The following is a 25,619-nucleotide window of genomic DNA, read 5'->3' as shown; positions in this document are numbered from 1 at the left end:
CCCTATCAACTGCCAACTTGTTCTTTTTGATGACTCCCCCCCCCCCCCGTTTCCTTTCTTAACAATCTTTTAGGATTATTTTATGAACTAGTCATCTGATTAGCATATTTGCATAGAGAATTCTACACTCCAGGCATTGTTCTGAAACACTAAAGAGTCAGCTGTGGGAAAGGAGAAAGCAGAAACTGCGTCTTTGCGGAGCTTACTGTGTGTGCCCATGTGTACATACATGTACACGCATGTGGAGGCCAGAGGTCCATGCTGCTACCCTCCTCTAGCGGTCTCCACTCCACTTCGTGAGACAGGATCTCTCTTGGGCTGGAGACGCTGGCCAGAGAGCCTCCTGTCCAGCACTGTGATTAAGACTGTTCCTCTATGCCTAGTGTTTTCTTTTTCTTTCTTTTTTTTTTTCTTTTCTTTTTGGTTTTTTAAGACAGGGTTTCTCTGTGTAGCTTTGGAGCCTGTCCTGGAACTCGCTCTTTGACCAGGCTGGCCTCAAACTCACAGAGATCTGCCTGCCTCTGCCTCCTGAGTGCTGGGGTTAAAGGCATGTGCCACCACAGATAAAGCCCAAATGACTTAAAATGGTACACAAACTCCTTTAAGCTGCCCAGCCCCCGCCTTTTCTCCCCCTAACAGTGTCAGCTGCCGCTGTTGGCGCCTTTTCTGCGTGTCTCTCTGCTTGTGCCTCTCACTTGTCTTAGAACCCAGATCTGACTTTTTGTTTCTGCCTGGGCTCTGAGAACTCCATGCGCTTGCTTAACAAGCACTCCTGGCTTTCCTGAGCTCCTCAGCCCTCTTGGTGTTAAGACAGGTGTCCTGAGACACCGTGACTAACAGCAGCTGGGGAAGAGAGGGTTTATTTCACACATAGTACCACACGGCTGTTCATCATCAAAACCAGCGAAGCAGGAGCCCAAGCAGGAAAAGAGCCTATGCAGAGGCCATGGAGGAACACTGCTTACTGGCCTGTTCTTCATCGCTTGCTCAACCTGCATCACCCACAGTGGGCTGGACCCTCCCCCATCAACTACTAATTAAGAAAATGCCCCACAGGCTTGCCTGCAACCCAATCCTATGGAAGCATTTTCTCCTTTTGAGGCCCTGTCTGCTCCAATGACTCTGGCTTGTGTTGAGTTGACTTGAAACTCGCCAGTACAACAGGGTCTCATTGGCCTAAACTAGCTTGGAACCCACGTGTAGCCAAGGATGACCTTGAACTTCTGATTCTCTTGAATACTGGGATCCAGCCGTGTACTGCATTGCCTAGATTTTTTTTTCTTCATTTTTTTTTTTAATTAAAATCATTTTTTCAGTTCTGGGGTTGCTCCCAAGCCCCTGAGCATATTAAATGTTCTCCAATGGAGCTATGCTCAAACCCCTTAGTGTTCTGTCTTGTTTGGATCCAGGCTGTTCTCTTAATCTGGACCCCTCTGCTTCAGCCTCCTGAATGTTGGGATGGCAGGGATGTACCACCCTGGACCTGTGGAGAGCCCTTCCTTGTGGTGAATGACACATTCTTTCAGGACCTGCATTTCCTGAAATCATGTGAGCTTGTATCGTGTTGTGATGGGAACGGTACTCCGTGTCTCTAAAAGTTGTCACCCTGAACTATCCCACATCCCACGACATACGATATATGTAGTATGCTGTGTACTGTGACTTATTGTTTAAGAAAGTTGCTAATTGTGAATAAAAATATTCATAGTTGTGCTTTATGAAATTAATGTCACATAATCATATTTTACGCTATCATATTATACATAACATAATGATCCCATCAGCCTTTCACCTCTTAGTGTTCGGCACCAATGACAGCCACCACCTGAGTCTGTTTGGTCACAGAGGTTGTGAAGAATGCCTTCTGAGCCGGGCGGTGGCGGCGCACGCCTTTAATCCCAGCACTCAGGAGGCAGAGGCAGGAGGATCTCTGTGAGTTCGAGACCAGCCTGGTCTACAAGAGCTAGCTCCAGGACAGGCTCTAAAGCTGCAGAGAAACCCTGTCTCGAAAAAAAAAAAAAAAGAATGCCTTCTGAACCCACTAGTTGCAACTGCTTCAAGAAAAAGTGACCTCACCAACTGCAGATTGACAAATGTGGCCACCAAAAACCAGGTCCACCCAAATCTGTGTATGTGGCTTCGTGTTCAAGGAATGTTTTTTAGATTGGCTTTTTTTATTTTATGTTATAAGTACATGCGTATGCCTCTGTGTGTGTGTGTGTGTGCACCACATGCATGCAGGTACCCTCAGTGATCAGAAGAGGGCATCAGATCTCCTGTAACTGAAGTTACAGACTGTTGTTAGCCATCCTAAGTGGGTACTGGAAAGCGCAAAGCCAGCCTAGGCTACAGAGCAAGTTCTGAAAACAGAAAGCTAAACTAGGGGTCATGTTCCAGCCCCAGCAAGCAGCACAACTTGGCGGCTTTGGCCATGTGGTTCTGGCTTTAGAGTTATGGATACAGGAAAAAGGTTATGGGATCTCCCTCTGCAACTACGGGAAATGACTGGGGCCAGGAATATGTCAGGGATGTCCCTGAACAGAGACCTGGAGAGGCCATTGTGTTAAGCTGTGGAGGTGAAGCCTGGGTTGCCTTGGAGACCCCAGGGTGTTGGAGATGCCAGAGTCGTGGAATCCCCGCCGAGGAGAGCAGCTGGCAGGGAGTGGAGCCGCCAGCCCTGGAGATAGCAGTGTGTTGCAGTCAGCAAAGCTGAACAGAGTTGGCTGTCTGAAGAGCGTTTTGACATCAGACATGGAGATGCAGAGTTTGGAGTTTGCCCAGCTGGTTTTCGGTCTTGCTTTGGTGCAGTATTTCCTCACGATGCTCCCTTCCCTCCCTTTTGGAACAGTAATGTATATCCCGTGCCATTGTATGTCAGAGATGTGTGATCTGCTTTTTCATTTCGGATTTATAGAGAGCTACATGAGTTCCCAAAGAGTTCGTGAACGTTGAAATGTTGAATGTTGAAGCAGTTTTGAGACTGTGGAAACTCTGAAGTTGGACTGAATGCATTCCTACACGTTGTGATTACTGCTACAAGCCTGCAGGGACCAGACAGCGGAGTGTGGCAGCTGAGCAAAAATGTCCCCGTAGACTCCTATATTGGAAAGCTTGAGAAATGGCATCAGGAGGTGTGGCCTTGTTGGAGGAATTGCTGTTCCAGGGGGATTCACTGCCCTCTTCTGGCCTTTTTGGGTACTACAAACATGTTACACACAGACCCAGAGGCAAAATACTCATAAAAAATAAATCTGATTTTTTTTTGGGGGGGGGGGGGTCAAGACAGGGTTTCTCTGTGTAGCCCTAACTGTCCTGGAACTAGCTCTTGTAGACCTGGCTGGCCTCGAACTCACAGAGATCTGCCTGCCTCTGCCTCCAGAGTGCTGGGATTAAAGACGTGTGCTACCACAGCCCGGCTAAACCTAATTTAAGAAAAAAAAATAAAGTGGCACAAAAGAGTAGTAACACAGAATTTAAAAATGAAAATTTCCAAAATCACTTTATTACATCTAAATCCTAGATCAAAGAAAATGATTTTCATTTTTTTAGTGCTGGGGATCAAACCCAGGGTCATGGCAAGTCAAGGTTTGCCAAGGGTCAGGCTCTGTCACTGAGCTGCATCCCAGCCCCCAAATTTAAATGAATGATTGACAGGAGGTTGTCGAAGGCTTGATTCCTTTGCATGTCCATCCGGGTTTGTTTCCATCTGTGGTGTCTCACCCACGTCCCTTCTTTTCCATCTGATGTAGCTCACTCCTTCTACAGGTGGTAACTCCCTGAGACTCACTGCAGTTGGCAAGGAGACCCACAAGAGGTGGGGCAGGGTGAGTCCACAGGGCCAGTGTGCCAATTCCAGCTCATTAATTGTGCTTTCTCTTCTTAATTTTCTTTGGTCCAGCATGGTTTGCCAGGTTCTCATCAGTTTTTATCCGGTGGTGACCAACGAGACCTGTATCCTAGAATACATTCAATAAAAAGAAGAATTAAGCCAGGCATAGTGGCACAGGCCTTTAATCCCAACCCTCAGGAGGCAGAAGCAAGAGGATCTCAGAGTTTGAGGCCAGCCTGGTCTACAGAGTGAGTCTCAGGACAGCCAGAGGTGTGTAAAGAAACACTGTCTCGCAACAGAAGAAGAAAGTGAAGAAGAAGAAGAAGAAGGGAAAGAAGCATTAAGGCCTATAGCAACAACGGAGCTGGCAGAGTGCCATGTCCTGCATAGCTTGGTCCTGGAAACTTGACTGGGGCTGCAAGGGATCCAAGAAAGGAAGACACGTTTACGGGAAAGCTGGGAAAGGTGAGTTGTGCTTACTCTGATGGGGTGCACCTGTACACACTACTGAGCCTCTCAGCGTGAGGCCTTAGCTAGCGTCAGGAGTAGGAGCTCTCTGTCGGGAGCAGTGTCAGACTGTGAACGCTTGGAGAAGGAAGCTAGCTTTTCACACACATTGCTCGCAGACAGACAGTACTTACACACACTGCCAACACTCGCGTTCAGACCCGAGGGAGGCTTTCCCATCCCTCTGGCCCTTACTTGGGGAAGGCTTGCCATTGCCATGGTCTGAGGATTTGAACCTTTGACAAGACTGTGCCCAGGTCAGACAACACACACATTCGCTCAGGACTTCATTGATTTGATTGTTTGTTTGTTTGTTTGTTTGTTTTTCAAGACAGGGTTTCTCGGTAGCTTTGGAGCCTGTCCTGGAACTCACTCAGTAGACTAGGCTGACCTTGAACTCACAGAGATTCTCCTGCCTCTGCCTCCCCAGTGCTGGGATTAAATACAAGCACCACCACTGCTTCATTCATTGATTCTACGCAGATTCACTCAAGGATTTCTCAGCTCCCCAAAATCAAGGCCCTACCATTGAGCATGGGGATCCGAGTCCAGATCCGCCGGGCACTGCGCATGCTCTGTAACTCGGCACTAGTGGGATGGAGACCGCCTAGTCAAATCAGTGAGTTCCAGCTTTGGTGAGAAACTATCTCAATAAAAATGTTGGAGAGCCAGGCGTGATGGCTCATGCCTTTAATTTCAGCACTCAAGAGGCAAAGGCAGGCAGATCTCTGCGAGTCTGAGGCCAGCCTGGTCTACAGAGTGAGTTCCCGTCCAGACAGAGCTACATAGTGAGATCCTGTTTGAAAAATAAATAGAAATAAAATGACGAGCCACTGAAGAAGACATTCAGAATTGACCTCGAGCTTCCACACTCACATTCATATATGTATATACCACACACACACACACACACACACACACACACACATCTTTAAAAAAAAGAAAAGATTAGGTTTAAATGATCAAACTTAGAAGGTCTTCATGAAAACAGAATGCAGCGTGGCTCGTCATACTTCTCTGTGTGTGTGGTGTGTGTATGTGGTGTGTGTGTGTGTGTTGCTGGGGAAGCAAAGCCTGAGCCTCATGCATGCACAAGCATGAAATCACATCCCAAGTCCTCTGATCTGTGTACTTTTGATTCCTTGGTTTCTCCTGTATGATTAATTGATGTGGCATTCCCCTCTATATGCTGTGAATACCATTGGTTAATAAAGAAACTGCTTTGAGCCTATAGCAGAGCAGGGCAGAACAGAGCTGGAGGCAGGAGTTGACTAAATTGAACTCTGGGAGGAAAAAGGCAGAATCAGGAGAAGTCATGGAGCCGCCGCCAGAGACAGACATGCCCAGACTTTGCCTGTAAGCCACAGCCACGTGGCGATACACAGATTAATGGAGATGGGTTAGTTTAGGATAGGAGTTAGCCAGAAATATGCTTAAGCTATTGGCCAAACAGTATTGCCAATAATATAGTCTCTGTGTGGTTATTTCGGGGCTGAGCAGACCGTAACAAACAAGCAGCCTCTTACAACAATTAATTGCTATGGTCAGCTAAGAAATGATCATATGAAATGCTATTATCAGTTAATATGATCCAGCGGGATGGAATTCTACAGAGCTGTGCAGTGCTGTAGGCCTGTAACATGGCTGAGTGGAGCTGCCCATGGCTGTGGAGAAGTCTGGGTCTGAAGGAAGAACAAGACGATAGCTGTACTCTTGACGCTGCACTTTTCATCAGCACAGGGCACAATTCTTAAGATCCTGTGGATGGGCGTGAGGGGCAAGGCCCCCTGCTGCCCCTGGAAGGTGAAGCAATCGCCCCGCAGGGTGGGTTCTGATGGAGGACCTTGTGGACACCAGGGGGCATCCTGGTCTGGGTGATTATCTAGGACACATGCACTCTCCTAAGGGTAGGTTGAAGAGTCTCCCATGGAAAGCATTTGATATGAGGAATAAAGAGCACCAAGTGGTCTCTTGGTACATGTTGCAAAAATAGTTTAAAGAACAAGAAGGAGAAGAAGAAGAAGAAGAAGAAGAAGAAGAAGAAGAAGAAGAAGAAGAAGAAGAAGAAGAAGAAGAAGAAGAACAACAACAACAACAACAACAACAACAACGGTAAAAAAAAATAGCAAGGAAAATGGAAAACTGGAAAATTATGGAACAAAAGATGGATCCGTGAGTGAGAGCCCAAACACTGTTTAACCTACACTCGAGTGACCTACATGACAGACATGACGCTAGGAATAGGAATCGCCGTGGTCAATGCTGTGAGTACGTGTACTGGATGGTTTTGTGTATCAACTTGACACAAGATGGAGTCATCAGAGGAAGGAGCTTCGGCTGAGGAAAGGCCTGGAGGAGATCCAGCTGTCAGGCGTTTTCTCAATTAGTGATTGATGCTGGAGGGCCCAGCCCATGATGGGTGGTGCCCTTCCCTGGGCTGTTGGCCCTGGGTTCTACAAGAAGGTGGGATGAGGGGCTGCAGAGGTGGCTCCGTGGTGCAGATCACCTGCTACTGTTGCATAGGACCCGGGTTCAATACCCAGTACCCACGTGGTGGTTCACAACCATCTGTAACTCCACTCCCGGGGGCCTGATGCCCTCTTCTGACCGCCCTGGGCACCAGGCATTTAGATGCTCTGCATACACATGCTCAGGTACACATGAAAGTAGACACATCTTTACATAAGTAAATAATAAAAGAAGGTGGACTGAGCAGACCATGGGAAGCAAGCCAGGAAGCAGCTCCCCTCCATGGCCTCTGCATCAGCTGCTGCCTTCAGTTTCCTGCCCTGCTTGAGTTCCTGTCCTGACTTCCTCCAAGTGATGAACAACAGCAATCTGAAGTGGAAGCCAAATGAACCCTTTCCTCCCACAGCTTGCCCTTTGGTCCTGGTGTTTTGTCGCAGCAACAGAAACCCTAAGACACCGGCATAGTGGGGTATCGCTGTGACACACCTGACCATGTTTTGGGGAGGATTGTGAAGGGACTTTGGGACTTTGGGCTAGCAAAGCCGCTGAGTGTTGAGGCCTCAATAGGATGTTGTGTGGGAAGATGAGAATATTGAGATGGGTACAGAGAATGGACGCCTGGCTTGCGAAGTTTCTGAGGGAAGTTTAAAGACTCTCTGGGGGCCATGGGTTATTTTGAATTATATTGACTAAGATCCTGCAGTTCTGGTTTAGCTGGGGCTGAAGAGTCAGCTGTGATTCACAAGATCCCAGAACTACCAAAGCAAACTTGTTTTGTTGGGATACTTGATGCTGGTTGCCGGAGCTAAGAAATCAGCGGTGATGAAGAAGAGACCAGCAGCACTGAGGTGAAATCTTCTGGGACATGTTTCCTGCGAGCACAGAGAAACTGTGCTGCAGAGGCTGCCAAGGTTGGACCTCACTGCTGGCAGCCGAACTCGGTAATGTGAAAGGTCACCCAGGTGGTACTGGGTTTGCAGGCGTGAAGGGGTCATAGAAAGCACCTAAGCTTGGCACTGTGAGAGGCCAAGAGAGATCATTGATGAGGGCGCAGCCTCAGTGGCAGTTGAAGGCCCAGGACTGAAGGGGGTCATGCAAAGATGTTGAGGCTTGGCACCCCGAGAGCCTATGAAAGGCTTTTAGTGAAAGCGCAGCCCAGTCGCAGCAGAAGACCCCAGCATTGGAGATGCCAGTACCACGGGATGTTCATCATAAAGTCCAGCATCAATGGAGGAGTACCAGTCAGGATCTAGAAGACAAGTTGTGTGTGCTTTAGAGAGGGAGAAGTGACCCAAACCCTTTGGGGGAGCCCAGAAGATCGTGCGTGGATCTCAGACACTGGACAGTTGGAGTTGCTTGGCTTTGATTGCAGGGAGGGGGGGTGAAAATGGGCCTTAATTTGTATGTGGGTGAATAGAGGTGTGATTTTTTTTTTTTAAGATTTGTTTGCTTGTTTATTATGCATACAGTATTCTATCTGCATGTAAGCCTGCAGGCCATAAGAGGGCACCAGATCTCATTACAAATGATTAGGGGCCACCATGTGGTTGCTGGGAATTGAACTCAGGACCTCTGAGCCATTTCTGCAACCTGAGATTTGATTTTTAAAGTAAACTGGGAGTGGATTTGTTATACAGAGGAAGGGAGGTAGTGGCTCTTGAGAAATCATCTCATTTGGGCTCAGTAAAGCTAACTTGAGGCTGCACACAGCCAAGAGTTTGTGGAATGTCCTGATTGTCCTTGTCACGTGCTTCCACCACCCACCTATCGCCACGATCAGGGAGGCTGCACACCACGTGGTGTCTTCTCTGCAATTCTCACTGAGATGGGAGAAACGAGCGTTCACCATCTTGTCCTGCCCTGCCTGTGTTGGCCCACGTGAGTATTCCTGCCTTGATATGGTGTTCCTTCCTTCTCTGTAGCTAGAAGGGACCAGCCAGAGAGGGGAAGAACACTGTGGTCCACAAGTCGTACAGAAGAAGTAAGATTGGTGTCACTTACTCTTACTAAAGAAGTCTGGGAAATTGGCTTGCACCACTCTCTCGTTGAGAGCCTGGGTCTTGCGGTAGATGTTATGAAGGGTCTCGTTGTGGTTGTTCTTAATAGTGTTCTCCATATTCATAACCTGCAGACAACATGAGGTGACTTGTGGGGGGGAAAGCATTTGGTGAGTGATTGGATAGATGCTCCCATCTGTGTGATGCTGGCCGAGTGTTGGACACCCTCGGGTGCAGCGGCCCCGTGAGAGCCTTTCCTCGGGATCTTACCCTTCTGTCCTTTTGTCTTCCCACAGGAGTGTTTGGTTAACAGAATAAAAGCAATAAGTAACAGAGATATATCAAGTGGCAAGCTCAGTGCTTGTTTTTCTAAAAATATATTCTGTCTACATCCCTGAAGTATTTGCTTCTTGTTTCTGCATGACAATGTCTGGGTTCTTTGTTCATGTCCCTCCTCTTTCAAGACAGTGTTTCTCTGTGTAACAGCCCAGCTGTCCTGGCACCCACTCTGTAGACCAGGCTGGCCTCGAACTCAGAGATCTGCCTGCCTCTGCCTCCCAAGTGCTGGAATTAAAGGTGTGTGGGCTTTTATTTTATATTTTAGACAGGGTCTCACTACATGTTCCTGGCTGGCCTGGAGCTCACTCTGTAGACCAGGCTTGCCTCAAACTCAGAGATCTACCCACCTCTGCCTCCCAGTTGCTAGAACTACAGCCATGCACCCACACCTAGCTGAATCTCTCCTATAACTTGAGACGTGTGCTAGCTCTCTTCTCCACCCTCCCTCTCTCCTTGCTACACATTTCCACCTCCAGTCCTCTTTGTGCCATGGCTAGACTGTTTTTCTACCTCTGTCTTCCAATTTCCTAGCTGTCTCTTGAATTAAATCTAACATGCTATTAAACCATTCATTCAGTTGCTAATTATGGCTAATCTAGTTTCATTCCTAAAAGTCCTATTTGGTTTTTATGCTCAAGTCTGGTTGATCATTTTGTACTTTTTTTTCTTTTCCCTATATTTAAATCTCTTATTTCTTTATACATATCAGATAGCCTCACATTATTTGTCTGGTAATTCCCTGTCTGAAATCTTTGTAACTCTGCCTCAGATGGCCCTCATTCACATTGTCTTTTTCCTTGTGTTGGTAGGTTGGTAGGCAGGTAGGTTGGTAAGTAGGTTGATAGACTAGTAGGTAGATAGGTAGTAGGTTAGTAGGTAGGTAGATAGGTTGGTTGGTAAGTAGGTTGGTAAGGAGGGAGGGAAAGAAAGAAAGAAAAAGAAAGCAGGCTGAGGAAGCCACGTGAAGCAAACCAGTAGGCAGCAGCCCTCCATGGCCCCACATCAGCTCCTGCTTCTGAGTTCCTGTCCTGACTTCCTTCACTGAAGACCAGGGCTGTGGAAGTGTAAGTTAAATAAACCCTTTCCTCCCCAGATTTCTCTGGTCACGGTGTTTCACCACAGCGATAACAACCCTAAGACGCCATCAAAGCCTGTGTGCGGCAAATACCGAAGAATGAGGTGGGCTCCTGGAAGAAACTTTTGTTAGCCAGACAGTCACAGGGAGGCTTTGGGGACGTGAAGCCGCTGTTACCTGGGTCTTAGAGAGCTTGACGGTATCCTGGAGCACAAACCATTTGACGTTCTCAGTGCAAGGGGGAGTGGTGAGCGAGCCTTCGTAGGTATAATAGTGGAACGTGTCTCCAGGCAGCAAGTTATAAATGTTAGTGTTTTTCAGGGTTGTGATTTGTCCTAAGAGAGAAGACATGGGATGGGATGGGATGGGATGGAGGGCTGCTGCCCCAGGAGAGACAGCTCGGGCTCTGCCTCAGCATGGGAGCGGTCAAGTCCTCTGCCGAAGCCCAAGGGACGAAGGAGCTGATGACTGAAAAGCCCCCCCCCCCTTTCCACTTACCGCTCTGTGGATGGGTGAAGAGCAGAGAACAAAGCCTGGGGGTGCATGTGTGTAGCCCATGCACTGGGAGACTGAGGCAGGGGGATGTCCATTTATTCAAAGCCAGCCTGGACTTTAAATGACTTCCAGAGGCTTGAAGAGGCTCAGCAGTTAGGAGCATGTACTGCCCTCCCAGAAGCCCAGCGTTCAGCTCTTAGCACCCTAGTCAGGTGACTTACACAGCCCGTCACTCCAGCTCCAAGGGATCGTGGCTACAGTTATAGGATCTGAGGGACACTCGGCTTGTGAGATAGGTCTGGGATCTGAACTCGGGTCCTGATGACAGTGGAACAGGCGCTCTTAACTGCTGAGCCATCTCTTCGCCCTCTATACAGAATACTTTTTAAAATTTATTTTATGTGTATGAGTGTTTTGCCTGCATGTATATATGTGCACCGTGTGCATGCCTGGTACCCAGAGAGGTCAGAAGAGGACCCTGGATCCCCTGAAACAGGAGTTACAGGCAGTTGTAAGGATCTAGGAATCAAACCCAGGTCTTCTGCAAGAGCAGCAAGTGCTCTTAACCACTGAGTGTGGGGACATTTCTGGCCTCTGCGGGTGTGCCTGAGCACACAAACACCCATACACATAAATAATTTGAAAATCCATATTTAAGGGCTGGAGAGATAGCAATGGACAAGAACTTATACACAGGTTTCTCAGATGTATGTTTCCCTCCAAAACCTACAGCAGAAAAGGACTGGAACAAAGTTCCTCAGCCAAAGAGACCCGAACCTCCCTCCAAAGGGCCGAGGCTTCCTTACTACCCCACACTCAATCCTTTCCCTGCCGTGGGCGTTCCTTACCTGTATACTGGATGTTGAGCAGCTCAGAAATGAGGGGGCTGTAGTAGGTATTTTCCTCATATTCATTAATCTGGGAGAAAGCACAGAACACTCAATATGAGGGAGAACTACGTCACACAGACATACACGCACCAGCTGCTTGGTTTCCTAGCTGGGAAGGCTGAGCAGAAAACAGGGAGGTCGTGTGACTCAGCTGGGCTGGGGGGGACAAGATGACTGTTTCTTGCTACCACCTACCTGGGCTCTGACCTTGGGGCTTCTGGCAGACAAGATGTCCCAGGCAAAGCTGCTCCTGTAGCCCTATTGCTAGGACACTCTTTGATGTGAATGTTGACTTCATTGACTTATTTTAATGTGTGTCAGAGTTTGCCTGTGTGTCTGTATGTGTATCATCTGCATGCAGTGTCCTTGGGGCCCAGAAGAGGGCACCAGACCCACCTGAACTGGAGTCACAGGAGGTTGTGAGCTGTCATGTGGGTGCTGGGAACTGAACTCCCATCCTCCACAAGAGCAGCAAGGACTTTTAACCACTAAGCCATCTCTCCAGCCCAGTTTTTTTGTTTGTTTTAAGATGAAAGTAAAAGTTGCTTTTGGTGTAAAAGGCATATGATTTGTTTGTTTTCTGCTGCTGATTTGGTTGGTTTGGGTTTGATTTTGTTAGTTTTGTTTTAACAGGGTTTCTCTGTATAGTCCTGACTGTCCTAGAACTCACTCTGTAGACCAGGCTGGCCTCCAACTTGGAGATCCTCCTGAGTGGTGGGATTAAAGGTGCGTGTGGCCACCATCCAGCTTGATTTTGGTGGGTTTTGTTTTTTTGGGTGTTTGTTTTTTACTTTTTTGTTTGTTTTGGTTTTTCAAGACAGGGTTTTATTGTTTAGCTTTCCTGGAACTCACATTGTAGACCAGGTGGCCTTGAACTCACAGAGATCTGCCTGTCTCTGCCTTCTGTGTTGGGATTAAAGGCGTGTACTGCCTGGCATGATTTTGTTTTTTGAGGTAAGGTCTTGTTGTGTAGCCCGGGCTGCACAGACCATGACAGCTGCAGACTCACAGCGATCCCTCTGCTCCCGGAGGGCTGGGATTACAGTCATGCACCACAGATCATTTGGATCCGATTGACTTTTTCTCTTGGGATTACAGGCTTACACCTTCACAACCAGCTTTGTTTTTATCTTTTGAAATAACTATAGAACCAATTGGATATTTCATTTTGTTTGTAAATTTATCCAGTTTAATGTTAAAATTTTGGAGAATTCAATTCTGTCTACCTTAAAACATTTCTTTTAGATTTATTTATTTTCATTTTATATGTATGGGTATTTTGCCTGCAAGTGTGTCTGTGTTCCACGTGCGTGCCTGGTGCCCTCAGGGGGCAAAAGAAGACATCCGATCTCCGGGAAGTGGTTGCAAAGTGAGCCTGGGTCTTCCGGTGCTCTCAATCACTGAGCAATCTGCAGCCCAGATTCCTGCCTGCTCCTAGTCACCTTTCCCGAAGTCCATCACGCGGACTGTTTAGACGCACAGCGCTGGTGCCTTTGTCTGGCTGCACTGGAAGTTTCACACAGCTCATCGACCAGCTTGCGTCCAGTCAACCCTTCTGCGCTCCCAGGTCCTCTGAGTCTACCCAGGGTCCCATGCTTCAAAACACAGGAGCAAGCAAGGACTGGCAAAGGTCAGCCCTCCACTGAGGGAGCTTTCCTGGGAAAGCTTAGGACGCGACTGAGAGAAATAATGGAGACAATGTATCATTCAGACCCTTTGGCTGCTATGCCCTCCTTTGGATGTGCGGGCCTAGGAGCCCGGGTGCAGACCCACGCCGTAGCTCCAGCTTACCTCCACAAGAACTGCCAGCACAGCCAAACCATCGGGCTGGCTCTTGGCCTCGTCAAAGTTATCGTACTTGGAATTGTAGTGAACAAAGTGGATCTGTGAGTGAGAGAAAGCAGGTCAAGGGCAGTGCATGGGGACTCCAGACCATTAAGGGTTCCCAGGGGTGAGGGAAAGGATGGAAGACGGTCCAGCCTCGACTACCCCACACAAACAGCGCCGACCTCCCTCTGCCTGGGCAGGCTGCAAGCCCAACTGCCAAGACCGGAAACTTCTCTGAGAATGGAAAGAGGGAAGCAGGGTTCTGGAAGGTCGCTGTTCTGTTTGCTTTGACCCAACCTCCCTCCTGGTAGACACTGGAGCCACTCTGCCCTCCTCGGGCCTCTAGGGGGCTTGAGGAGCAAGTGAGCAATGAACGCTCCTCCCTCGGGAAGCCACTGTGAGCCTGAAATCAGGGCAAGGAGGGATGCAGGCCAAAGAGGTTCTAAAATTCTAACACGCAAATCCAGCGGAAGCAGAGGAAGGCCTGGCACCATGCAGGCGAGACACTCCTGCCATGCTGCGAGTTTCTGAAGAGAGAATCCATCTATGTTCCCTCACAGAGCAGTGACCAGTAAGCTCTCAACGAACTGCACATAAAGCACAGGGTGACTGAACCGTCATGGTACCACCACCATTGCACAGTCGTATTGGCTAGTTCAGTAAGAAAGGGAGAGCCAATGGGGCTAGAGAGAGGGCTCAGAGGCTAAGAGCAATGGCTGCTCTTCCAGAGGTCCTGAGTTCAATTCCCAGCAACCACATGGTGGCTCACAACATCTGTAATGAAATCTGAGGCCCTTTTTATCATTATTTAAGAGAGATGACTCAGGCTGGAGAGATGGCTCAGTGGTTAAGAGCATTGCCTGCTCTTCCAAAGGTCCTGAGTTCAATTCCCAGCAACCACATGGGGGCTCACATGTAGGCATACAAGCAAACAGAATAACGTATACATAATAAATAAATAAATATTTTTTAAAAAAAGAAAGAGATGACTCAGTTGGTAAAGTCGTTGTTATGTGAGCATGAGAAACAGTTCAATCCTAGCACCCACAAAGAGAAACTGAGCACAGCTGTGCATGCCTGTAATCTCAGCGCTGAGGCCAGTAGTAATAGGATCCCCGGGATTCAATACCAGTCAGTCTAGTTAATAGAGTGCAAGAGCCTAGATAGATGATAGATAGATAGATAGATAGATAGATAGATAGATAGATAGACAGATAGATGTGTGTGATAGAGGAAGACAATGTCAACCCCTGGCCTCCACACACATGCACATATATGTGCATGCACACTCGCATTCATGTGTACATACATGACACAAACATACAAACACATAAAAAGTGACTATGGACCTTGAAGGAAAGGGGACCCCGCTGGGGTTGTCACATACCTCTATCACACGCCTGATCCCGTCGACGGTGTGCTCAGAGCCGCTGATTTCTGCGAAGTCCCCACCCCAGTGGAAGTGCATCTGCTCTGCTTTATACACGGTGCCGTTAGAGTCTTTCAGGCTCATGGTGGAAGGCAGGGAGATCTGCACTGCAGTAGAGAACATAGCACCGGGAGGCTCAGACTCCCCAGTAAGCAGCCTCCCGGGTCATCTCCCACCCCACACCCTTCTGAGCTTGTGGCTGTGCTAATGAAAAGCCCAGGCCCAAATCTATCTGTCTCCAAATCTCCTTACCAAGCTTTCCAGATCCTAAAAGGGAGTCGTCTTCCAAACACATTTGCCTCCTTGTGAACAATGAACACTTAACCACTGTCTCCCCGGACAGCAGACATCTGAGCATTTGCTGTACTCAGATGACATCACGGGGTCTGAGGATAGAGTGCTCGCCCAGCATGCACTGGACCCTGGGTTTGATCTCCAGCTCCACATAAAATTGTTCATGGGGGCCTGGAGAGATAGCTCAGCAGTTAAGAGCACTGACCGCTCTCCCAGAGGACCCAGGTTCAATTCCCAGCACCCATATGGCAGCTCACAACTGTCTGTAACACCAAGATCTGACACCCTCATACAGACATATATGTAAGCAAAACACCAATGCATATAAAATAAAAATAAATTAATTTAAAAAACTGTGCATGATAGCATACTCCCATAATCCCAGCACTCAAGAAACAGAAATGGGAATACCAGAAACTCAGGATCATCCTTAACTGAGGCCGCCTTTGGTTGTCTTGAAAAGGAGGGATGTTAGCCGGGCAGTGGTGGTGCACACCTTTAATCCCAGCACTTGGGAGGCAGAGGCAAGTGAATCTCTGAGTTCCAGGCCAGCCTGGTCTACAGAGCAAGTCTCAGGACAGACAAGGCTACACAGAAAGTCTGTCTTGGTTAAAAAAAAAAAAAGAAAGAAAGAAAGAAAGAAGAAAGAAAAAAAGAAGAAAGGGATGTTGACAGTATAGCAGCCCTGCCCCAGTTCTGCCTTGCATGTAAAGACCATAGGTTCTACTGTTAACACTAGAAAACATTAACAACAACAAATTGTTTTATTGTTCTGCAACAGACACTGGTCAGAGAAGGAAAGCATAGACAATAAACTGTAAGAAAGGATTTATAAACATCTGATAAAAGTCTACAGAAGCAATGACTCAGAGGTTAAGAGCACTGACTGCCTTCCAGAGATCCTGTTTCAATTCCCAGAACCCACATGGCAGCTCATAACTGTTTGAAATTCCAGTTCCAGGAGAACAATGTCCTCTACTGGCCTCCACAGGCGCTGCACACACATGGTGCACATAACACATACAGGCAAGCACTCATACACATAAAAATCTTTACAAAAAATAAAGGACTCTTAAAATTCAACAATAAGACCAGGTATGGCAGTGCATACCTTTAATCCCAGCATTTAGGAAGCAGAGGCAGGTGGATCTCTGTGAGTTCGAGGCCAGCTTGGACAGAAAAAAAAGTCTCTAAAAAAGAAAATTCAGCAATAAGAAAATGAGCATGCTGATTTTGAAAATCAGCAAAACACCTAAGCAGACACTTTATCATTGAAGATATATAAGCTAGGCATGTCTGCAGTCCCAACACTCAGGAGGCCAAGACAGAAGGACCACTTGCACATAATTTTAAATCAACATGGAGACTCCTTCCCCATCTGTTACAGAAACAGACTGGATGCCTGAGAGCTGACTCAGCAATTAACATGGACTTAATAAGACTTAAGCAATTAACAAGGCTGCTCTTGAGGAGGACCCACATTCAATTCCCAGCACCCCTGTCAGGTGGCTCACAAATGCCTGTAGCTCTGGGAAGGAGCTGAGGCCCCTGGCATCCGAGGGCACTTGCACTCATGTGCACAGACCCACACACAGACACACGCACATACATATAGTTGAAAATAATGAAATAACTATTAAAAATAGATGATAAATTTAGCCCAAAAGCAGAACATGGACTTAGCATGCACAGAGCCCTCCAATACCTCAAAAGCTACTAGTTTGTGGATCTTAGTAGTCCCAGCCACAGTACCTGGGCCACTCACAGGCATGGCTCTGTTCTCCTCTTACCACTCACCCGACCCATAACTGGAATTTGGTTTTGTTGTCTCAATGAGGCAACATGCACCTGTGCATAGACAGTAAACTAATTCACCCAGGATCCAGGTACAATAGGGCTGAGATCCAAACATCTGGGTCTGTGTCACTGGGCCACTAGTGACTGTGATCTTGAGTGAACCCGTGGCCTCCGGAGACCTCAGGTTTCCTGCCTGTAAATGGCCTCCCTTAATCAACCGTTGGGGTGGGGTGCAGGCATCCAATCCCAGCACTTGGGAAGTAGAGACAGGATAGCCAAGAGCTCGAGGCGCTTGGAGTTTGGAACCAACCATGGTTAGCTGAGCTCAAAAATCAAAGAGAGGCTAAGGAGCCAGCTCGGTGGCTGAAGTGCTTAGCACACAAGCAAGAGGACACGAGTTTGGAACCCCAACACCTTCATAAAAAGCCAGATACAGAGCTTCACACATATAATCCCAGCCCTAGGGAAGGTGACAAGCCAACCTAGCAGCCCGTCTAGCCAAGTCAGTGAGTGACTGTCTCAAAAACTAAGATGAAGGGGCTGAAGGGATAGCTCAGGGGTCAAAGCACATGGGGCCAAGCCTGATGACCTGAGTTTGAGCTCTATAGCCATCATAATAGAAGGAGGCACCGCTGCACACATACAAATAAATAAATAGATGTAATAATCATAATAGGAGGAAGCACCGCTGCACACATACAAATAAATAAATAGATGTAACAAAAATTTAAAAACTAAGAGAGCTATTAGGAAGATACTGGATGTTAATCTCTGGATTTTATCTACATGTGCACATATGTACCTGTGTACCTACACACGCACACGCGCGCGCGCACACACACATATACACACATATTAATACACCCCACACAATGCTTCCCTCCTGGGGTTGCTATGAGGCTCAAAGACAAATCTAGTGGAGAATTAGGACACACTATGTGGGTGTCACAGCTGCCCTGAGAGGGCTCCCAAGATCCAGCTTTCCCTTCTGATACACACATTCATTCTCTCTCCCTCTCCCTCTCTCCCTCTCTCTCTCTATCTCTCTCTCTCCCTCTCCCTCTCTCCCTCTCTCTCTATCTCTCTCTCTCTCCCTCTCCCTCTCTCCCTCTCTCTCTATCTCTCTGGAGAAAGTGAGGGGAATTCTTTTTGAACCTTTGAGAAACTGAGTTATCTCTCAGGTGCTCGTAGCTAATCAGATCCCATACAGAAACTATAGAAACCGGGGCACAGCTGCATAAAAACAGTAGGGAAGGTAAGCCGAGTCACCCTCTGTCTGAACGCCCTGCGGGGTAAACCCCAGTCACCCTCTGTCTGAATGCTCTGCCAGTGCATTGGAACAGACTCAGGTAAGGGTCTTCCGGTGTATTGTTTGGAGATCCACCTGCCTCTGCCTTTCAATTGTTGGAATTAAAAGTGCGTGCCCCCACACCTGGCAGGGTTTTATCATTGTTGTTGTTACTATTATCATTCATTTATTTGGGGGTGAGTGTGGGGGAATGCCCTCCTTGGAGCCTGTGTGGAAGTTAACCGCTTTTGAGAGTCGACTCTTTCCTTTAACAGTGTAGGTCCCAGGGACTTGAACACAGGTTTTCAGGATTCAAAACAGGTGTCTCTGAGGAGCCCACAAGGGGTTGACTTTAGGGACAGTTGTTGCCCGTCTCTGGAAGAGTCCCCGGGGTTTCTGCTAGCTGTGCTCTGGGTCTCCATACACATGGCTCCTGGCATGCACACAAACTACCAGCTTTTCACGCAGGCCCATGCGCCCCTTTACCTGTGTGGCCGTTGTTAGTCATGGAGAACTCCAACCCATCCTCCCCATAGCCACTCAGGGTCAGCGGCTTCAAGAACCGGTTGAACTTCACCTTCTTGTTCTGAAGATTGATGGGCGACTGCCTCTGCCCACCACAGTCAGGGTACGCCTTCGGCCAGTCACTCTCTTCCAGGTTGTCCCCTGCAACAAGAGAGAGTGGAGCCCAGTCAGAGCTTCCCAGCTGACTTCTTAGCAGGCCAGGGTCTTCGGGGTGGAGGACCCGCAGGCCAGCCTTCTGGAAACAGAAGCAGAGCTTCCAGAGGGCTGGCCAGAAGAGCTCTAAACTAAGCCAAGGACTTGGCTTGGGGTGTGGCCATGGTGCCGACTTCCGACTCTTCCTTGCATCTACTGGCACAAGAACCTGAGTTCATGATTCGTGTCCAGGGGTCTCCTCTGCAGAGTAGATAGCTGGCCCTCTTCTTTCTAGTATTCATGGCTGATGAATACTCTGAAGGGAGCCTAGGCCTACCAATAACCCCTAACCTCATTTTCAGAGAATATAGATTTCCTTCCAAGTCTGGTGCTTGAGGCCCTGGCTTCCCTTGTGCTGGAACCTTCCACATACAGCAGCTGTTTTCTTGTTCCAACCTCTTCCTGGCCGACAGGAAGGCCAAGACAAGACCACCTAGGTGACCACATGGATACAGGGCATCTGAGAAGCATCCTGTTAAAGGGTGGTACAGGCCTGTAATCCCAGCACTGGGGAGGAGGAGGCAGGAGGATCAGAAGTACCAGGTCATCCTTAGCTACAAACCAAGTTTAAGGCCAGCCTGTACAACATTCGAGATGTGTAGCAGGTGTTTGCTCCACCCATGACCTTGGGCTCCCTGGCGTGTGAAGGAGGTGCTTCCCACCTCTCTACGTGACCTCTTAAAAGGAAGGAGGGAGGGCCCAGTTAGCTCAGTTGGTAGAGTACAGGATTCTTTTTTTAAATTATTTATTATTATTATTATTTTAAAAAGAAAACAAACTATCTTTATTTTCCATACTAATCCCAGTTCCCACTCCCTCCCCTCCTCCCATCCCTTCCACCTATCCTCCCATCCCACCCCCCCATCCACTCCTCAGAGATGGTAAGGCACATTGCTTTGGGGAAGGTCCAAGGCCCTCCTTGCTATATCTAGGCTGAGCAAGGTATCCATCCAAAGAGAATAGGTTCGAAAAGAGCCAATACAAGCAGTAGGGATAAATCTTGGTGCCACTGCCACCTACATTCAGAGGGACTAGTTTGGACCTATGCTGCTTCCTTCCTGACCAGCTGGCGTTGGTGAGCTCCCATTAGCTCAGGTAGACTGTTTCAGTGGGTGTCCCCATCATGGTCTTGACCTCTTTGCTCACATTCTCACTCCTCCCACTCTTCAACTGGACTTTGGGAGCTCAGCCCAGTACTCTGATGGAGGTCTCTGCCTCTGTTTCCATCAGTTGCTGGATAAAGGTTCTATGGTGATATTTAAGATCATCATCAGTCTGACTACAGGGCAAGATCAGTTCGGGCACCCTCACGTCTATTGCTTAGGGTCTTAACTGGGGTCATCCTTGTGGGTTCCTGGGAATTTCTCTAGTGCCAGGTTTTTTGCTAGCCCCATAATGGCTCTCTCAACCAAAATATCTCTTTCCTTGCTCTCATCTCTGTCTTTCCTTCATCTCAACTATCCCGTTCCCTCAAGTTCTCCTCTCCTCTCACCTTCTCCCCTCATCTTCCCCTTCTGCCTTCCCTACTCCCCCTACCCCCAGAGCATGGGATTCTTAATCCCAGGGTCATGGGTTCATGCCCCACGCTGGGTGCCACTTTTAGTGAGAAATGCATGTGTGTCTGTTTAAGAGGTATCAAAGATTTATTAAGATATAAAAGGGAAAATACACTCACAAATATGGGATATGATAAATCCAGTTGCCCAGTCCTTGGAAACCTGGGATCCAACCACACACTGTTTCACGCCACCTGATTCAGTCTTCGCCATCCAAAAGAATACATTCCCTGCCCTCCTTCCTTTTAAGAGGCCACTCAGGCCAGATAACCCAAGGTCATGGGAAGAGCGAACACTCACTACAATACTGTCTTAGAAAGCAACACAAACCAATAAACTTTGAAGTTCCAGCTTCTCAGGGGGCTGAAGTGAGAGTTTTTTGTTGTTGTTTTGGGGTTTCAGTTTTTATTTATTTAATTTTTTTTTAGAGGCAGGAAGCTCTTTTGAATCCAGGTGTTAACCTGTTTTATGAAACATCTTACTATGTAGTCCTGACTGGCCTTGAACTTGTGGCAATCCTCCTGTCTCAAGCTTTGGGAGTTTGGGATTACAGTCTTATTATACCAGGTATAAATAAGCCCAGAGGTTCAAGGCCAGCCTGGGCAATGTAATGAGATACTCTCTTTAAAAAAGAAGAGAAGAGAGAAAAGAAGGAAGAAGTGTGAGAGGGAGGAAGGAATGGAGGGAGCAGAGAGACAGAAAGAGAGAGAAGAGAAGGAAGGGAAGGAGAGAGGAATGGAGGGAGGAATGAAGGGAGGAAGGAATGGAAGGAACAGAGAGACAGAAAGAGAGAGAAGAGAAGGGAGGGAGAGAGGGAGGGAGGGAGGGAGGGAAGAGGCTGCAAAGTTTATATTTTTGGAGATGGTTAATAATCCTGGGCTCAGAGGAATGTCCACCCATCACTACAGATGACAGAGGCCCCACATCACTGAGGGGTTTGGTTTGAGTTTATAAGACAGGGTCTCTCTATGTAGCCCTGGCTGTCCTTGAACTCACTGTTAGCCAGGCTGGCCTGAAACTCAGATCCACCTGCCTCTGCATCCTGGGTACTGGGATTGAAAGCATTTGTTATCCTGGTTCAGCCGTCTGTAGCTGAGGACCTGCGAGGGTAGCTCTCCATGAACACATGGTTTGTTCTAGGTAGGAACAGAGCTCCAGTTGGGGCTTCATGGTTTGCAATCTACAGAACAGTTGATTCTCTTCTCGTCCTATTCAATAATTCAAACCAATTTTTAAACATTTCTTTCTTAGAGGCGAAATACCAAGATAAAGGAAAGAGGCCTGAGGCACACCCTTCTGTGACCCAAGTGCTTTGGATCTGGGTCTCATGGACGTTGGGAAGAAGCCAGGCACACAGCTCAACAGCAGAGCCTGCCCAGCACACACAAGGCTGGGCTCCAGTCCTGGTGCTAGGGGAGGGAAAACGTGGGGCAGCTTACACATGGTCCTCCTGGCACTTACAAAAGTCATCCTGCGTCCTCCAGGACTCTGGACTCCAGGGCCAGTCTGGGAGTCTCTGCTACCATAAGGAAGACAAGAATTTGCCACCAGAACCCTCTGTCTTCTGTCACCTCTGCACCACCGCCAGTAAGACTGCTTGATGACACAGGTATGGGCTCCTTTTAGGATTATTAATGGAGCTGCCCTATGAATTGGATTATCTGAGCCTCTACTATGTCCCTGAATCTGTCACCTTGATTTAGGACTTATAATTCACTCTGAATAATCAAGCTATGCAGGGCAGACTTTGTCCTGTGCCACTCTGGCCTCCTGCACCATCCAGAGGCCTCCAGTCTCCCCCAGATACCCCGACTCCCAATCTGGTTCTATGGGGATACAAGTGGGAAGATTCTCAAGTTCCCTTTGTGCAGTCTGACTGGATATCTCAAGGTAAGGTTCTGCAGAAGCAAAGCATCCTCCTTTGGATCCTGGGGGAACTGGGAGTAGGCAGATGTCTGAGGAGAATTGCTATCTGTGGTCTAGTAGCCTTTCCTATGAGGCCATAGGTGTTCTTTCTAGAAGTCTCATTTGTCACACATCTGGATAACAATAGCTTTATAAGCAGATGTGGGTTCTTGAAGCAGCCAATCCTGAGTGGAACAGATTTTAAAGCTGCCAAGTGAAGCTGGGCTGAGGCAGGGGAGTGCTGTCTCTTCTTCTCCTTCATCAGGGTTGAAAGTCTATTTGTTCATTCAAAGATAGCAAAACACATGTGAATCCAAAGAGCAGGTGGATCCCACCAGAGGACCCACACCCAGCACCGGAGGGCTGGCCGGTCACCCTGTCTGGAAGTGCCAAGTGGCTGCTTACCTGAGTAGGTCCAGTGAGTCTCGGCCTGGATGCCCAGGAGGAACAGGGACACCACAGTCACCAGAACCCTCATGGTAGATGCTGAAGGCCTGAAAGCAGCAAAATTCTGGGCAGCACTTCTTTTAAGAGCTCAGAAACTGTAAATAACAATTTACCGGGTCCAGCTGGCTGATCCGCCCTTGCTGCACCCACTGAACAATAACACCCTCCCCACAATGGCCCTTCTGACTTGGTGCCTGGTGCACGTGTCTCACCTCCTCCCAGGGCATTACCATAGCCAATTAACCCATGTCTGGTTGTTCAACATCTTTGGAAACTCAGTCCAGGGGCCACACAGTGCAGCCATTGTGGGCCTTGAGTGATGAGTGATCTGGAGGGATATGAAGAGCCCGAGGCACAGTGCACCCGGAAACAGGGGCTTCCTGGAGGGTGGCATTTCCTCTGCCCTTTCTCCTGGCTGTTGGGGGGAATCATCAGTGTCTGAAAACCTTGCCAGATTCCAGTTGGTATTTCCTGCCTGTTCCAGAGTAGACAGAACATCCCTAATGTTTCAGGCTTGCCTACTCCCTTACACCCCCCAGTCCCACACCAGCTAGGCAACTGGGAAGATAGTCTGGTACCCCAGATAGCTTTGGGCAAGAAATGGAAGAGGCAGCTGGAGGCAGGGATAGGATTATCCTCAACCTAAATCAGCCGGGGACCTTGGAGCCTGGCTCTTGAGCTTTATCTGCACACATGCCTTGGGGCCATTGAGGAGGAGGGGGTGGAAGAGGTCTAGACCAGTTCTCACGTTTCTCCTGGGATTTGTCCTGACAGTGCCATACACTTGGGCACACCCAAGCCGAACCAATGAGTTGTCTAATCCTTGTACATCTATGCGGCTAGTGCAGGAGAAACGAGCATGTATGCCCGCTGAGAAGCCAGTGTTTCCCATGCCTTTCAGAGAGGCAGAGACATAGGGCAGGTGGGGCTCCCAGAGGGCATCTGTCATGCCAGCCACTAGCAAAGAACTGATCTGCTCTGGCAAATGGCAACCCCCCTCGCCAGTTTCCTTTATCTCCCTGCACACTCATCCACAGTCTGAGAGATGTCAAAATGGTAGCATGAGGTCACAACAGCTGTATGAGAGGCAGTTGGGTTGCACACTGCAAAGACCTCCCTGCTGCCATCTAATCAGGGAGCATCCATTGCTCTAAGACCCCCACTAAAATACTAGACCCATAAAGCTCAAGATCTCAAAGAATCTCAAGGAAACGGTTACCCATCTGTGCCTCAGTTTCCCCATCTTCAATAGGAGCTCTCTACAGTACTGCCCCCTCACACATACATCCAGGAATTCAGCAATAAATCTATGCACAGTGCTCAAAGCAGGGCCTGATACATAGCAACTGGCATTAATTTTGGATTTCTCGTTTTATGACAAGGAGGTGACTTGCCATTGTCACCCCACTAGTTATTGAGGGGCCAGAGGGTACAAAACACTTGCTCTTCAGCTCATTGCGTTTCTCCAGGTTCAAAGCACACTGCCATCTCAGCTAAGTCAGTCTTGCTACTCTTCTGAGCCCCTGGGCCGGATTGACCCCATGAGCCTCCAGCTCTGCTGAAGAGTTTAGCAGAGATCACCACAATTGGGAAACTGAGGCAGGAAGAGTGCTGTGAGTTTCAGGCAAGATGACTGCCAGGGGGATGAAGCCAGCCTGGGCTACGGAATGAAACCCCATCGCAAGGAGGGTGGGGGCACTGGCTAGAGAGATGGCTCAGCCGTTCAGATGGAATGCTACTCTTGCAGAGGACCCAAGTTCAGTTCCCAATAGCCACATCAGGCAGCTCACAACCACTTGTAACTCCAGATCCTGGGGATCTGCTACTCTGCCAGTCTCTGTGGACCTTGGCACTGGCACATGCACACGCACATGCACACACACACACACACACATAAATAAAAAGAGAAACCAGAAGAAAAAGAAATGAGCATGCTATTGAGACCTGGGGATACAGCTCGGTTGGTAGTTCTTCCCCGGTTCAGTCCTCACCATCATATAACCCTGGTGTAGTATCATACACCCGTGCTCAGAAGTTCAAAACCATCCTGTGTGTACTGAGTTTGAGGCCAACCTGAACGACATGAGACACTGTCTCAAAAAAAAAAAAAAAAAAAAAAAAAAAACGCAGAATCCACCTGCCTCTGCCTTGGAAATTTGCACGGGAAAACAGTGTGTAGCTGAGGGTCGGGGGCGGTGGATCTGGGGAGATGCTGGGCTAGAGTGCAGGGAATTCAGTAGGCTGGGCCTTGGGAGGGCAAGAGTGCCCAGGGAGGGAAAGAGGTGGAGGAGAGACCAGAATGTTTCTGAGGCAGGAGGACTCCAGGAAGTGGCAAAACAGATCGTGTTCACCACTCCCAGTAGCTCCCAGCCTCACCTCATTTCATCTAAGGTTTGGCAACCCTGAGATTAGCATCTTGGGGTTCCAGGACAGACAGCCTTTGTGCTTCTGGGCCTGCTCCCATGCACAGCTGGTCGATGCTGGCTGGTGTTAAAGACAGCAATTAAATTAATAAAGGGAGTAGAGCTGACCAGCTCCTGAAATCCAGGAGCCACCTGCTAACAAGGGCGCATCACTAGAGATGGGGTCCCCTCCCTCTTTCAGGTGTCATTACTCCCCCATTACTTAGCACAGAATAAGATAATGTCAATTTTGTTGCCTAATTTCTGACTCACTGTCTTCTTTGATCCTAAAATTTTCCATCCATCGACTTTGAGCAGAAATATCTTGCTTCTTGTGTTTGTGGGACATATGTACG

General features: G+C 48.3%; 1 protein-coding gene across 1 annotated transcript; it reads right to left on the bottom strand.

Annotated features, from left to right (window-relative positions):
* Positions 1-8,798: 8,798 nt before the first annotated feature.
* On the bottom strand, positions 8,799-22,892 carry Ca6 (carbonic anhydrase 6). The gene is made up of 7 exons (XM_038335522.1): positions 22,820-22,892; positions 18,723-18,902; positions 14,816-14,964; positions 13,393-13,485; positions 11,560-11,629; positions 10,394-10,551; positions 8,799-8,930 (listed from the first exon to the last, which is right to left on the bottom strand). Exons 1-7 carry the CDS (start codon positions 22,890-22,892, stop codon positions 8,799-8,801), a joined length of 855 nt encoding a protein of 284 aa, XP_038191450.1.
* Positions 22,893-25,619: the final 2,727 nt, after the last annotated feature.

Source organism: Arvicola amphibius, chromosome 6 (genome assembly GCF_903992535.2).
Source record: "Arvicola amphibius chromosome 6, mArvAmp1.2, whole genome shotgun sequence".
NCBI classification, from domain to species: Eukaryota; Metazoa; Chordata; class Mammalia; order Rodentia; family Cricetidae; genus Arvicola; species Arvicola amphibius.
Note: the sequence above shows the minus strand (reverse complement) of the source record. Positions and strands in the feature narration are given on the sequence as shown.